The sequence below is a fragment of the Sabethes cyaneus genome, chromosome 1 (genome assembly GCF_943734655.1).
Source record: "Sabethes cyaneus chromosome 1, idSabCyanKW18_F2, whole genome shotgun sequence".
Taxonomy (NCBI): Eukaryota; Metazoa; Arthropoda; class Insecta; order Diptera; family Culicidae; genus Sabethes; species Sabethes cyaneus.
The window spans coordinates 69,895,823-69,912,208 of NC_071353.1; the positions used below are offsets into that span (position 1 = coordinate 69,895,823).

A 16,386-nucleotide genomic window follows, 5' to 3' on the forward strand; every position below is an offset into this window, starting at 1 on the left:
TGCTCGAGAGCTAATCAAGCAAATGAAACCAAATTTGGCATGTGAAAGTTTTCGAGGGCAAGAATATTTTCTATGGTGAAATAGGACCCCTCCCAGCTTTAAGAGGGGTGGCTCCTATACAAACGAAATACAAATTTCCTCATAACTCGAGAACTAATCAAGCAAATGGAACCAAATTTGGCACGTGGGTGTTTTTGGAGACAAAAATTTTTTCTATGATGAATTGGGACCCCTACCCAGTTTAGGAGGGGGGGCTCCTATACAAATGAAATTCAAATTTCCTCATAACTCGAGAACTAATCAAGCAAATAGAACCAATTTTGGCATGTGGAGGTTTCTGGAGGCAAAAATATTTTCTATGGTGAATTAGGACCCCTCCCAACTTTAAGAGGGGGTGCTTCTACACAAATGAAATACAAATTTCCTCATAATTCGAGAACTAATCAAGCAAATGGAACCATATTTGGCATGTGGGTGTTTTTGGAGGCAACCATTTTTTCTTTGATGAATTAGGACCCCTTACCTTTTTAAGAGGGGGGGCTCTCATACAAATGAAAAATAAATTTCCTCATAACTCGAGAACTAATCAAACAAATGGAACCAAATTTGACATGTAAGTGGTTTTGGACGCAAGATTTTTTTCTATGGTGAATTGAGACCCCTCTCTTCTTTAGAAAGCGAGTTATGGCCCATCTCCCCTTTAAGAGGGTGGGCTTCCATACAAATGAAATGCAAATTTCCTCTTATCTCGAGAACTAATCAATCAAATGGAACCAAATTTGGCATGTGGGAGTTTTAGATGGCAGAAATTTTTTCTATGGTGAATTACGACCCGTTCCCCTTTTAAGAGGGGAGCTCCCATACAAATGAAATTCAAATTTCCTTATAACTTGAGAACTAATCAAGCAAATGGAACCAAATTTGGCATGTGGGAGATTTCGGAGTCTTGAATTTATTTTACGATAGTTAGAGACCTCTCACCCCTGTGGTAGGGGGATATGGACTCTCATACAAATAAAACAGCGAAACTCAAAAACTAATCGAACTCGAGAAATTCGAGACTCTTCCATAAAACATTAGTCAATACAAGACCACAAAAACTATCTATAGTAACACTAGATCATTCAGGACGAGACGGTCGCGAGTGTTGCCGGTGACCCGCCGTCGGAAGCGCCGCCCACTGGGGGGCTTGCAAAACTCGAGATTGTGACAAAGATCATCCGAGATTCATGATTTATGTACAACACAGGTTAATTTGTGGCAATACGAAGTTTGTCGGGTCAGCTAGTTATATATATACCTATCAAAAATTCATTATATATCTAAACAGATCAGTTATAAAATCCACAACAATAGAAAGTAGTTGTTTCGACACACGCGTGTAGGGCTCACTGATTTGTAAGTAATATATGCTTATACGATGATCTACAATTTATTAAATCTACTTTACAGCTTTGAAGCTTTTCGCTTAAAAATTAAACTGCTATCAAACATCAGTGCCTTAAAGGACCAACATGGGAATCTGTACGCAGTAGGCTAATATTGCCAGCGTCTGTACCGAATGTGATGGAATCACTGCGAATGCGATATGGAAGGTCAGAAATGTTAATCGAATCATTAGCCGCGAAAGTAAAAACCCGATTTAATCCACCCAGTGGTGAAAGGAACCTTTGTTATACGGTCTTACTTGCTATTTGAGATAGAAATCGACACGTCTTCGGAACATAATTCATCTATTGGTTATCGTTGCGTAGTGCGTTGGTTTACATAAAATTTTTGAAAATTGATTAAGTTAACAATATTTGAACAAAATAGGAACACTTTTAAATTTTGATACATCCTTTTTTCATGAAATTGCTGAGTAAGGATAAGTAAGTTGTTATTAATCTGAGTTATTAGTTTATAGGTTTTTGAACTATGCATAGTTTCCTGTAATGCCATTCTATTTAAATCACATGAATAGAGTTTACTTGAATAATTTTCATCAATTTTTATTAACTCAAGCTGTTGTATTTTATACAACACGTGTAGGTTTTTCAACGCCATATTGTTATAAAGTTACAAATCGTTGTTTAACTAACGTATATTCTTCAACAAACTTATTGTGAGCAAAATATCATAATTATTCAATGCATTAATAATTTAAATTGTTGGGAAAATTTATGCAGCAAAACTATCAGCAAATTTAAAATGTTTAAAATGTATCCGTCTGCTGGTAGTCGAGTGATTCGGAGTCAAAATTAGGGTATTCTTTATAATCAAAGTTCTACGGTTCCTAAACAAGCAAACATACAGGTATACTATTTTCAGCAAAGTTGTGTATTTTTACTATTTGTACAAATTTGTAGTACATGAAAAAGTCATACAACAATTACAAAAAGAGGAAAAATAGAAAAACTGGTTTTACAAATTCATATACAATAAATAAGATATTTCTATCTTCTCTGCAGAGATAGAAGGGTACTATCTTTACTAAAATTTCTTGTAATAATATGCTCTATAACTTTGCAGAACACATCAATGTGTTATATTGACACTGAAGAAAAATATTTTTTATATTTCATTGTTAGGGGGATTAATCAAAATTTAAATTCCACCAGACGATAGAGCTTTCAATTTCAAGAAACTCTTCCAAAGGTTCGATGAACCTAAAACCAAGTTTTCCCAGTCAAAACTCTAGTGCACACGTTTTCTTTGGTTTGGGGCTATTGTGCGCGCGAGTAACTGTGTTACAAAAGTTGGCGCGAGTGTTCGAGGGTTAATATCTTTTAACCGGTAAAACCAATTTTATGAAATTTTGCATATATATTCGTGGTGTCAAAACCTCTCGTTTGATATTAAAATAATTGAAATTAGGTAAATTATGTAGGTTAAAATCATTATAAATTATTGTTAATTTTGGTGTGGTGTATACGGTTGCTCATAACTTTCGAATTAAACGTCCAATCAAAAAACCATTCAATAGTGATCTATTAGGATATATTATCTTTCAAATGAGACTAATAGCTTATAAATCGGTTTGGCCATCTCTAAGAAACAGGCGATAATTATTACCTTGTCAAAACAGGTTTTTTAAGCATAACTTTTAAACTACTTGTTTGTATTCAATTGAAAATTCCTGAACAATTTAGCTTTAATAAGGGCTTTCATTTGATACTAAGATCGTTGAAATCGGTCATGTATTTCCGAAGAAACCAGTGTCACGTATTTTTCACATTTTTGCTTATAACTTTTAAACGAAATGTCGTATCACGAAACAGCTCAATAGTGATCAACTAGACAATAACACCTTTCAAACAAAAGTAATAGCGAACCGTTCGGTTCAGCCATCTCTGAGAAACAGGCGATAGAAAAAATCATTACATACATACACACACACACACACACACACAGACATTGCTCAAATCGTCGAACCCTATCGATTGGTATATGTGACTTGGCCCTCCGGGCCTCGGATCAATTTCGTGTTTTTTGACCAATTTTTAAACCTTTGTTATAGTATAACAAAGGTAAAAACGCTCCGTCACCAAAGTCTGACAAGCTTGAAACGATGATAGAATTTGGGATACTCGTTCAGGCTCTGTGTGACCATATAGTTGCGTCCAACCTGTTAGATCACTTTGCTAACCCAACATTACTAAAAGATTTAGTTACTAATTTACCCGCCGAATACAAAATGCGGTGGGCCGCATATCGTAAAAACTTTCCTAGCGTTGATGTAGGAACATTCCGTGATTTTATGGATGAGATCGTAAATGATGCTTACAGCGTGTCGTGTGATACGAGCTTTGATAAAACTGAAAGGAGAACACAAGAGCGGAGTTTAATACACGACGAAACCGGGGGGAGTGCAACCGGTCAAAGAGAACAGCATCCCTATCCTTTCGCGACGAGTAACATCGAGTGTGCTGTTTGTAAGAAAGAAGGTCATCGTGCTCGAGACTGCCAGCAATTTCAGTCCCTTTCCATCGAAGACCGTTGGAAGAGAGTACAAAATCAAGAGCTGTGTAGAACATGTCTGTACGGGCACGGTCATAGAACTTGCCGCAGTACAAAGCGCTACGAAATAGATGGATGTAAAGCACGCCATCATCCCCTCCTGCATTCATCGAACAAATATAATACATTACCATACGGTGGAGCTGAACATCATTCACACCGAACAGGGATACCGTCATTGCTTTTCCGAATAATTCCGGTAACGGTATACAGTGGAGATAAATCAATCAACACTTTTGCGTTCGTACACGAAGGTTCTTCTCTGACGATGGTGGAAGCGAGTTTGGTCAATGAACTTGGCCTTCAGGGACATAAGCGGCCGCTCTGTTTGAAGTGGACTGGGAGCATGCAGAGATATGAGAATAATTCTCGTCGCGTACGTTTCCAAATCTCTGGTAGAGGGAATCCAAATAAGTATCAAATGAATGAAATTTGCACAGTTCAGTCTCTAGATTTGCCAAGGCAAAGTCTGCCAATTGAGCAAATGAAAGAAAAATATGTACACTTGAGAGGGCTTCCAATACAAAAGTAAAATAATGTGACTCCGCAACTATTAATCGGGTTAGACAACTTGAAGGTAGCGCTCCCTTGAAAATGCGAGAAGGCACCGAAGGTCAACTTACAGTGGTAAAAACGAGATTAGGTTGGTGCGTGTATGGCAACAACGCAGCAGAAAGAGCATCATCGTACAACTATCACGTTTGTGAATGCAACAATGACGATTCGTTGGACCGCGCATTGAAGGTCTATTTCAAGCTCGAAGACGCGTCAGCAGTTATGGCATCTGAAGGAAATAAAAGAGCTAATCATATTCTTGAGACTACTACAATCCGGGTGGGAGAGCGCTATGAATCCGGATTGTTGTGGAAGTGTGATGTCATCGAACTTCCGGAAAGTTTTCCAATGGCCTTACAACGATTGAAGTGCCTGGAAAGACGAATGGCTCGTCATCCATCGCTCAGCATAAATATCCGTAAGCAGATACAGGAATACCAGAATAAAGGGTATGCTCACCGTGCAACACCGGAAGAATTGCAAAATGCAGACCCACGTCGGACCTGGTACCTGCCGCTAGGGGCAGTAACCTACCCAAAGAAGCCAGAGAAGGTAAGGCTCGTGTGGGATGCATCTGCGAAAGTTGACGGTGCGTCATTGAATTCATGGCTGCTCAGAGGTCCCGATGAGAATGCGTTGCTTGCGTCTGTGCTCTTTCATTTTCGGCAATATGCGGTAGCAGTTAGTGGGGACATAAGAGAAATGTACCACCAAGTACGCATACGGAAAAAAGATCGTAGTGCGCAGCGGTTTCTGTGGCGTGACGATCCTGCGAAGGAACCAGAAGTGTTTACTATGGATGTAGCCATATTCGGCTCAACGTGTTCCCCAGCGACTGCAATCTATGTGAAAAACTTCAACGCCAAGCAGTTCATCAAGGACTTTCCACGGGCAGTAGAGGGCATCGACCACCGGCATTATGTGGACGATTACCTCGATAGCTTCCAAACTGCGGAAGAGGCAAAGCGAGTAGCAACGGAGGTCAGAACAATACACGAACACTGAGGATTTGATATACGTAATTGGTGTTCAAATGATCCGTCCGTTCTCAATCATCTGGGGGAAAAGGCTGAAACAACAGTAAAACATCTGCATCCAGACAAGGACTCTCATTCAGAACGCGTCCTGGGAATTTTGTAGGCGATCGATACCGACGAATTCCGGTTCCCGACTGACATGAGAAGCGACGTTTCAACACTGATCGAGAATGGTGCGAAACCTACTAAACGGCAAATTCTGCGCTGTGTTATGACACTCTTTGATCCGTTGGGTCTGCTGGCGCCCTATATCGTATTAGGAAAAATGCTAGTTCAAGAAGCCTGGTGTGCAAAGCTCGATTGGGACGAGCATGTTACAGACGAGATTTTTGAACATTGGAAAACGTGAATTGAATTCTTAAGTCACATCAACACGATTCGCATTCCGCGATGCTAGTTTCGAGAAGTAAATTCAGACAGTTTCAAGCGTGTGCAATTGCATACCTTCATGGATGCTAGCCAAACAGCATACTGCAGCGTATCGTACTTTCGACTCGTGAATTCAGATGGTAAAGTGGAGGTGGCTTTGGTTATGGCCAAATCGAAAGTTGCGCCATTGAAACCGGTTACGATCCCAAAACTAGAACTACAGGCATGCACACAGGGTGAACGTTTAAGTCAGTTCGTTAGGGGTGGCCATTCTATTGTAATATCGAATCAATTTTTGACGTAGGATTACGTCTTACGGCAAGTTTTGAGATAGGGTGTCATTCCAAAAAATCGAAAAATGCGAGCGTCACGAAAAATGAAAGGTTTTGAGCGCTAATAGCTTAGCGGTTTTCCAATCGATATTCAATATTCTTACACCAATCGATCGGAAAATCTTCTAAGAATTGACCCAAATAAAGAAAAGTATGGATTGTTGATGTTGAACTATTGAAAAACTGAAAATAATGAACCTATGTTTTACCAGAATTCTCGCTTCGTGATTGGTTGGAAGATTCTTTACGATGATCTAAACCTATATTAATTTGATATCTGTGCTTGGGAAGTAAACCAAAACAAGTGGCAGAGCTCCCTCATTTCAACAAGATTTCTTAACACCACGGTTCAACCTAGACCATTTTGATGTCCTTGCTTGGGAAGTACGCCAGAGAGAGTAACAAAGCCCCCTCGTGGCAACTGATTTCTTACGAACGCTATTAAAACTAGTCCAATTTGATGTCTGTGTTAGGGAAGTGTACCAGAAAAAATGACACAAGTTCGTTGTCCCAACAGATCGCAGATTCTTTACTGCGAGACGATTAAACCTCGGCGAACTTGATATCTGTGTTGGAAAAATGTGCTACAGCTGTACTGTTCGGTTATAATACGACTCTGTATGAATACGCATGCTTGCCGTTTCATTAGAAGTGTAGTGAAAAGATGTGCTGTTGATAAAATAGGATTGAATTGGTAAAATCCCTTCAATGTGGGAAACCATGGATAATAAAAACAATCTTTAATTTCAGTAAGGTAGCAGGAAAGCAATAGTTTGTGTACTTGATTTTGTTATATTGTTTTCAAATGCAATATCTTTTGAGAATTGAACGTATGCAATGTTACTACTTTGATAAATGTTACATACAACGCATGTAGCATGTATATATGTTGCATATAGCATGTATACATGATGAATCGAATGATTACAAGCATGAATACATGCCGCTATCACTACAAAGAGGCTTACGTAGTCCTGCGTCACCTATATATGCGGTCGTGTCTTGTACACAACCCCTCTGATTTTTTGGACCGATTCTAGCACTGCACTCAGCTGGATTAATTCTGATCCCCGGCAGTTTAAACCATACGTGTCTTTTCGTGTGGCAGAAATTCTGGAACTGACTGATCGTAGTGATTGGCGCTGGGTTCCCTCCAAGCAAAATCCCGCTGATGAGGCCACAAAGTGGGGATCTGGTCCGTATTTTAATAGAAATAGTATTTGGTACTCTGGGCCAGAATTTCTCTACAAACACGAAGCTGAGTGGCCACAGCAGAAACAACCCATTCTAGCAGAGGAAGAGCTTAAAGCGTGTTATGCTCACAGCGACGTTAACGGACTGGTTTCGGTGGTAGATTTCCAAAGGTTTGCTTCGTACAATCGTCTTTTACGTACAATGGCTTATGTGCATCGGTTTTTAAACTATACTCGTAAACAGAAACCAGAATCAAATCGTCGAACAATAGTACTCGCTTCAGCAGAGCTTCGATAAGCAGAACAATCGTTAATCATTATGGCACAGTGGGAATCCTACCCAGATGAAATTGCGACGTTAAAATGCAACCAAAGTTTGCCACCGGATCAGCTAAAATTGATTAATAAACAAAGTAGTATTTACACACTCACACCAGTATTCGACAAGAAAGGAGTTCTTAGGGTCAATGGTCGAATTGGTGCATTTCGTGGAGCACCAGACAACGTTAAGTACCCCATCTTACTTTCCCGCCACCACAGACTAACTGCTCTAATCGTAGATCAACAGCATCAGAAATACCACCACAGAAATGACGAAACCGTGGTAAATGAAATTCGTCAGCGATATTACATACCAAAACTTCGCGCTTTGGTAAAGAAGAGAAGTAAAAACTGCCAGGTTTGTCGGGTTCGTAAAGCTAAACCGCAAGTTCCTTTAATGTCACCCTTGCCAGAGGCGAGATTGGCAGCATTCGTTCGACCATTCTGCTACGTCGGACTAGACTATTTCGGTCCGGTGACTGTTAAGGTTGGACGTAGTCATACGAAACGGTGGGTCGCATTCTTTACGTGCATGACTGTTCGTGCCGTGCACATCGAAGTAGCACACAGCCTAACTACAGAGTCCTGCGTTTTTGCTGTACGTCGATTCCTTTGCCGAAGAGGATTCCCAGTGGAGATACATAGCGATAATGGAACTAATTTTCAGGCGGCAGAGAGAATATTGCGCGAGCAAATTAATCAAGGTTTGGAAACAACATTAACCAGCACAACAACAAGCTGGAAATTCATTCCCCCAGCAGCCCCTCACATGGGGGGGGGGGGGGTGCTGGGAGCGCCTAGTTCGTTCTATCAAGGCGGCCCTTGGAGCATCATGTGACGGCGAGAATTTATCTGACGAAGGCCTACTGACGTTACTAATCGAGGCAGAAGCCACCGTAAACAGCCGGCCGCTCACCTATCTACCGTTTGATGCAACGAAACAACAATCCCTCACACCGAACCATTTCCTGCTTGGCAGTTCGACTGGTGTTCAGCAACCAGTTACAGAAATGCGTAGTGAAAGTGCTCTCCTGAAACGATCTTGGAATCAAATTCAGCAATACCTGGACACATTTTGGCGAAGATGGGTTCGGGAATATTTGCCGACCCTTACGAAACGGACGAAGTGGTTTGGTGAATGCAGATCCCTACAACCGGGTGACCTGGTTCTAATCGTCGATGATACGAAACGTAACGGGTGGATACGAGGTCGCGTTCTACAAGTCTTCACTGGAGCGGATGGGAGAGTAAGGCAAGCGGAGGTCATGACGTCAAAGGGTACGTTGGCAGCAAAGTTGGCGATTTTAGATGTATCTGATGAAACTGGAGATGGCCACCAGTTCCATCGGGGGAAGAATGTTACCACGATAACTGGCAACTCTGGATGCCGTTCGAAACAATAAGGCCCGCGGTCGTCGAGCACTTTATATAGAATTCAATTGCCAACCGATAAGCACGTCGTCATATCGATTAACACAACCATAGACATTCAAGGATTAACCCCGAGTACCTCAAAAATCACAAATTTCACTATGAATCTGAGTATGAGGGAAAATGACCAGAGAAATATTCCGTTCAGTTAGTTCTCAAACACATCGAAACCCAATTATTAAAATTCCTGACTTATGTTGCGAATGTTCCCTTTGGCGATTGGCGGGATTGTAAATACTCTCAAATACTCAAAACCCATTCTTGATTGTCTATAATGATCTTTTCGGTGGATTCTTGTTTTAACATCACATGAACATCTTTTTTGTACTTTTACGGTATTTAGAATTAATGAGACCGAAGAAATGGTTTAAAATCAACTGGACCATTTCACCCCAAAAAAACTGTCCATTTCACCCCACACAGCATACAACAATATGAGTTTAAAAAATTAGATTTATTTTTATACAATCTAGTTATAATTTTCTATCAAACAGTTTCTCTTATGTAACCAAACAGAACTGCACTGCACGATAATTTGAAAAGTTTGTTAAATCTTTCCAGTGACCCTTAAAACCTAGAGCATCAAAATTACATTTGGTGTCGTTTTAGGCAGTTGTTTTGTTTACATTTACATTTGGCAACACCTGTCAAAGTTACGCCCAATTTTTTTACGTTAATAATGGTGTAAGAAGATAAGAAAGAAGTTGAGAATAATGTGAATGCAGAGAAACTGCTACTTTCCGAGATAAAGCACCTGTCCATTTTACCCCAGGTGTCCAAATCACCCCAAACGACCCTATACAAATTTTCCTTACCCTGATAAAATAAATCCGATAGCATTCAAATATTCGCCATCATTACAAACCATTTCGCCGAATACCAATTTGCGGAACACCAATTCTCGGTTGACCATAAAAAAAATCATAACGCGGAATATAGAGTTTCGCAGAATACCATTTCGCGAAAAACATTACGCGGGATGTACCATTTCACGGAAAACCTTTGTGCGTCATATTAGCGGTTCACGGTACCTTAGTTTGGACGCATTTTTCTTCAACCCAAGCTTAGCTACTTTGAGTTTTAGTTTGTTCAGGCATCACCACAGATGTTGTTCTATCGACAATATCCATTTTATAGGCAAAGCAGACGAACTAACTAGATTTGCTGAAAATTGTGCCTGTGTGTTGCTCCTTTCATAACAGCCTGTAGCGGCATGTTGAACAGCCCACATGAGGGACCATCACGTTGATAAAGTCCCCTGCGAGGTTAGAATGACCATGATTTTACGGTCGATGGTATCATACGCAACTTTGAAATCAATGAAATAATTGTGCGTTGAATTATGCATTCATGGACTTTTTGGAGGATCTGCCGCAGCGTGGATATTTGATTCTTTACTGACCGTCCTTCAGCGAACCTGGAAGAGCACTTTCCACATTCTGATGAGTGCCACTGTGCAATTTTTGCCACCAATGCAACGTTTTCCTTATCTATCGCCCATTTATATTTCTGCAGATTTTAAGTTATAGGGTTAATGACATACAAAATTGCAAGCATCAAATAAGCTGATTTTATAAATGATAGCATGTCAACAGTTATATGTCAACAATATATATGAGTAGCTTACTGCGTCTACACGTCAAAACAGAACAGTTCATAGTGCAGACGACATCACACGATTCCAATGTGAGGAATCCCAGAGACTCTGCGCAAATCTTTTTAGTTCGTCCTGGTAGAGCTGCAGAAAAAAGAGCTCACCGTCTAAAAACGCCAGTACGAAGAGCACGTGCCCGCTAGTCCAGAGGAGACGAAACGGTCAGGTGCAAGAATTTTGTCATAGGTGACAGGTGCTCTCACTGTCCTGTGTTTTAGACTGAGACCGTTAGCGGAGTTCTTCGTCGGCGAGTACCAAGCTGGTTTTCATGAGGGTCGTTTCACGATGGATCAGATATTTACCCTGCGTCTAGTAACTGACGAGTTCCGGAAGTACAACTTGCAGACTCATATTTTTATGGATTTCAAAGCGGCATACGATTCAGTCAAACGAAATGAGCTGTGACAGTTAACGCTAGGACATAGTTTTCTCATAGAACTAGTTACGTTGATTCGTGTGACGCTGGATGACTAAAAATTATGAGTCAGAATAGCAGATGAGACCTCACGAGCTTTTTGATTTTGCGGATGATGTCGATATCACCGAAATCAAAAGTAGAGCAGAGAAAGAAGCCTTTAGGTCATTTATTGAGAAATTGGGACTTACCATTAACACCGCCAAAACGAAGTACATGGTGTGGAAATCCAAATGGTGTTGGTGCCGAAGAGGAACTGAATATATTTTGGTATGCTCGTGACATGTAACATCGATGTAAGTCGTAAAATAAAACGACTAATAATTGCAGCTGCGAATTGGCCTTTACGCAGGTATTACATTGTGTAGCTGAAGTTCCGTAACTTGCAAATTCGCATAAAACTGACGCTCTAGAGAACACTAATCCTCTCGGTGGCTTTTTACGGACATGAATCATGGACGCTAAAAGAAGCTGATCGACTAATGCTTGGTGTTTTAGCGTAAAAATTTGCAAAATCCAAAATGGAGAGTAGCGCAGATGCATGAACCACGAGCTGTATTAAGAATGCAAATATGCTGTTATGCTGAATGCAAATATGGTGTTGAATGCAAATATGCGTCGAGAATGCTCGACGAAAGAGTAGCCAAAATTATTTTAAGCAGAGAATCAAGAAGAGGCCGTAGACTTCGGAGTAGACATCGCATTGAAAGATGTGTGCTATCGAGGATGGAACTAAGGAACTAAGTATGGAGCCAACAGTTCAATATTTATGGGTAGTCAAATGAAATACTAATTCTACTTTTAAATACTCAGAATTGAAGCTGGTAATATTTTCGGAGCTTGGACCCCAACAGCTCTACTTAAATGATTTCATGAATCATGGGGCCCCAGCAATTGAACATTCGTGAGTCGTAGAAAAAGTTAATTGAAATAGAAATTTTGGTTTAAAGTACGGGGCCCCAACAGTCCTATTTGAAGCTGAATTTTCAATCATCAAATTGTATGATTTCATGCAATTGAACATTCGTGAGTCGTAGAAAAAGTTTACTTGACAGAGAAATTTTGGTTTAAAGTGCGAGGCCCCAACAGTCTCATTTGAAGCTGAATTTTCAATCATCAAATCGGTTGATTTCATAAATCATGGGGCCATTTTTATAGGTATAGATAAATGCTTTCCCGATGTGGCAAAGTAGTTTTACATTGCGTAGAAAATCACTGCTTAAACAAAAGTTATTTTGCTTATACTTTTGCATAAAAAATGGGATATTGCTTGATTTAAAACGCTGTATCTCGGGATTGGCTAAGAATACCCCAGGGCGATAAGTGATTTTTATGGAAAAAAAATCTGCAAAACACGATGAAGTTGGAATTCTTGAGATCAAATTGTCTTCATTGAGAGAAAAATGAAAATTTAGTTTTCAAATTGGGTTTAGAAATATTTGGCAGCACTGGTGCTTAAAAAAATATTTTTTTCGAATTTCTCGGGTAATTTCCTTTGAAAATATGAAAATAGTGTCTTTCTAAACTTAATACTTGCGGAGATATAAGCAAAAGAAAATAAGAGGTTTTGAAAAAAAGTGTATTTTCCTTAAAAATGAAGGTGCTTCCGTTAATCGAGGGAATTCTGTTGGGGAAGAATAAATGCTTAATGCGAGAAATGTAGATTCAGGCAAACTGAAAATTCTTGATATTAGGCCAAAAATATAAACTTAGCAAAGGTGAGAGTCGAACTCACAGCTCCCAATCTGTAGTTGAGCGTGTTGTTTAACCAATTACACCACTAAGCCGTCTATAATTTTCCCCAACAGACAAGTTAAGCCGACTCCTATACGTCGTTAGAAAAAAGAAAGGGAAAAAATCGAGGGAATGTCCGATCGGCACCAAATTTTCGATTTTTGCTTTCTGACCGAAAACGAACAATCTGGAGAAATTTGGTTTAAATTCGTGAAGGTCGATCACACGGGGGCCGGACACTTTGCGTGGAATGACCCATTTATTAATGTAAACCTTTCTATGTTTTGGAAGAAACCCATATATGATGGAAAAACTATGGAGAATATTATTTTAAGGGGACATAAACGACTAAAAATTTTGATAAAATAATTTTTTTTATTTTGATAAAATATTTTTTAATTTGTATATTTCCGGAAAGTTTTGAACTGATTGCTTGAAAAATAAAAAAGTTATAGGCATTTACGTGAAGACAAAAAATGTTGTCATAGTCGGGCCATGTTGTACAGGTTGGGCCACCGCAGAAAATGTAAGACATACGTATTGAAATTTTATATAGAGACATGAAAAGAATGAATTTCGTGAACAACGGCTCAGATAGGTACTAATACCCTATTTTTAATTGCATTTTTGCGAAATTTTGGCGATCTTGTAAAATCAATATTGCTACAATGGCCTTTTCCGAAGTGTACAACTACAATGAAAAACTCCAAAAATCTAGGTTTTTATCGTATTAGTTTTGCTTTATTTCATCACATTTTACGAAACTGACATTCTCTAGCGATTATTGCGCTTCTACGCTTAAAATTATGGTGGCCCAACCATGATTACTCAAGTGGCCCGACCTGTACAAATAGCGCTTTTCTAGTATTTTACCTTAGTCTTCCCAAACACCTTACTGGAGGGGATTTTTCTATAGTCTTCGTGTGCAGCATAACACACTTCATACATTTTCAAAATTCATCTCGATAATTGCATTTCATGAATCATTTCTTGAAGAAAAGTTCATCACACCTGGAAAACTTTTTTTATAAGATTTAGTCACTAAATTCAGTACGGATGTTTTGAATACTCGATTGAAACTCACAATATTGTGAAAAGTTAGCTGTCACAGTAAGAAGTTTTACAATGGTTGTATCATAGATATCATGAGTTACTAAAACTGTAAAATCGTGATGGCCCGACCATAACAGTGGCCCGACGATAACGACAATACCCTACCTTTTTCTCGGAAACTACACAACGTATTGGAACAATTTTTTTTATTTTGTTGGTAGGAGCTTGGCAAAGACTTTTATAACTTTTGAGCTTTGTAAGCAAAATACTTGTTGAGAAAAACGAAAAAGAAGAAGAAAATATGGCTAAAAATATAAAAATCTGTTTTCTTTTACTTTTTTCGCTAGCTGTGTTTCGTTTACAAAGCACAAAAGTTATAAAATTCTTTGCCGCCAAGCTCCTATCAACAACACAAAAAAAAAGTTCGTTCCAATACGTTGTGTAGTTTCTGAAAAAAAGGTACATAAAATTTTAAAATCGTGGTTTTTCAGGAGCGGCGTTTTATTCCGTCGAGGTTGTTCCACGCCGCACTGGAACGCTTATGTCTATGATCGTTTTTCGGACACTTCCTGTAGTAGGATCATTACAAAATTAGTATCAAAATGCGCGGAAAAGGCTGCAAATTTAAAATCTGAAATAAAAAAATAATGATTTTTTTAAAATTTTTAGTCTTTTATGTCCCCTTAATCAACAAATTAGTTAAGCGACTCAACTTAAAGTTATGTAAGAAATAATTAGGATTGCTTTATGTTCATAAACGCCCTGTTATCAGCATTCTTGGCTGGTTATGAAATTGTAAAATGGGCAGGATAGATAAATATTTCAGAGATTCACGTCTTTTGAGGGTAGAAAGCACCATGTTAGTATATCGATATCAAGATCGATACCGCTACAAAAACCTTGGTGGCATTGAAAGTTTGCAACAAAAAAGGAAAATCATCGAAACGAAATTTTGAAATACAAATTAAAAACAAAAATATCTAAATCTATTATATCCGCTGATTTTCCATTTGGTTTCAATTTGTGTTTACCTTGAAATGAATTTATTATTAAAATGTTCGGAGTTTTACTATATAAGCAAGGAGTACTTTTAATTTATGAGGAAACACTCTGCGGCTTTTCAAAGGGGCTATTCTATGTTTCATGATTGCGACTAAATAAAACTCCAACAATATGTTTATTCATAAACCAAGATTAGGCACTCAGCTAGTAAAAAATAAAACGCGTAATTCCACTCTAAGTATCTGACAAAAATTCAATGATCAAATTTTTTCGTGTTCAACCTAATTTACGAACTTGAAAACTGCTTTAGAACAATTCCAGCTCAACTAGCAAAACGACTCGACTATTTTTGATTGGAGTGAATTTCTCCTAATATGTTGGGTAGTACGCAGGAACTCATTTTCCACTAATTTTTATTTTTTTCGTCAAAAGTAACTTTTCAAAAGGGCGTATTTAGAAATGAGATTACTTTTTTTCAAAACATCATATCTTGAAAACTACTTATTTGATCAAAATGATGAGTGTCCCTAAATGTGAATCCCTAAACCACTTTAATATAAAAAAGTATCCCAGTGAGTGACTTATCATCTCCTATGATCTGGTTAAGTGTGTTTCCAAATAAATGCTTTCACAGAATTTCAATTAGCTCACAGTTATAGGAAATCGTTTTTTTAATAATTGAGAATTTTGTTAACAAAATATATTTCCTGTTTGTAAATTAAGTTGGTTATTGATAAGAAGTAAAGTTTTTCTCACTTGCGTATTTATAATTTTTATAAATTGCAGTTAATGACTCAAGTATGTATATACGACGTTCTACTTTGTGCCAATGCGCAATGTTATTTAAGTGATGTAAGGCTCATTAGACTATAACTTTTATGTACAAAACAAAGGTAAAAAGGTACACGACGTTATATGCGATGGCATATTTCAAGCAAAACGAATTTTAATTTTTTCTTTGTAAATGGTTTAGTGCCTACCTGAAGTGCCATAAATATACTCAAATACCATGGTGGCACGTCATCTATACCGTAATTTATGTTTACTCTAGCTTTCGTTGCTTCCATTCTTTTGCTGAGTTGAATTCTATTCGTAGTATATTCAAACCAAAAATACGTTTTGAAGCAGACTAAAATATTGTTTAATACATTTTTCTCTATTACCGTTAGTGTGGTGTTTAATCTTGACTTGAAATCACAGTACCACTAAAATGTAGAGCTCAGAGCTCTTTATAATGGTATGTTGAAGTGAAGCACTTATCGCTAACTGACGCTGTTTAAAGTAGATTTGT

The 16,386-nt window shown here is 38.5% G+C and overlaps 1 protein-coding gene across 1 annotated transcript in view; it reads right to left on the bottom strand.

Moving 5' to 3' along the window:
- Positions 1 to 16,162, bottom strand: part of LOC128745800 (solute carrier family 23 member 2) — a 51,285-nt gene extending 35,123 nt beyond the window's left edge. The window contains exon 1 of the mRNA XM_053842876.1: positions 16,076 to 16,162. Coding sequence (XP_053698851.1) covers positions 16,076 to 16,162 — 87 coding nt within the window. The remainder of the gene's footprint in view (positions 1 to 16,075) is intronic.
- Between the last annotated feature and the right edge of the window lie 224 nt (positions 16,163 to 16,386).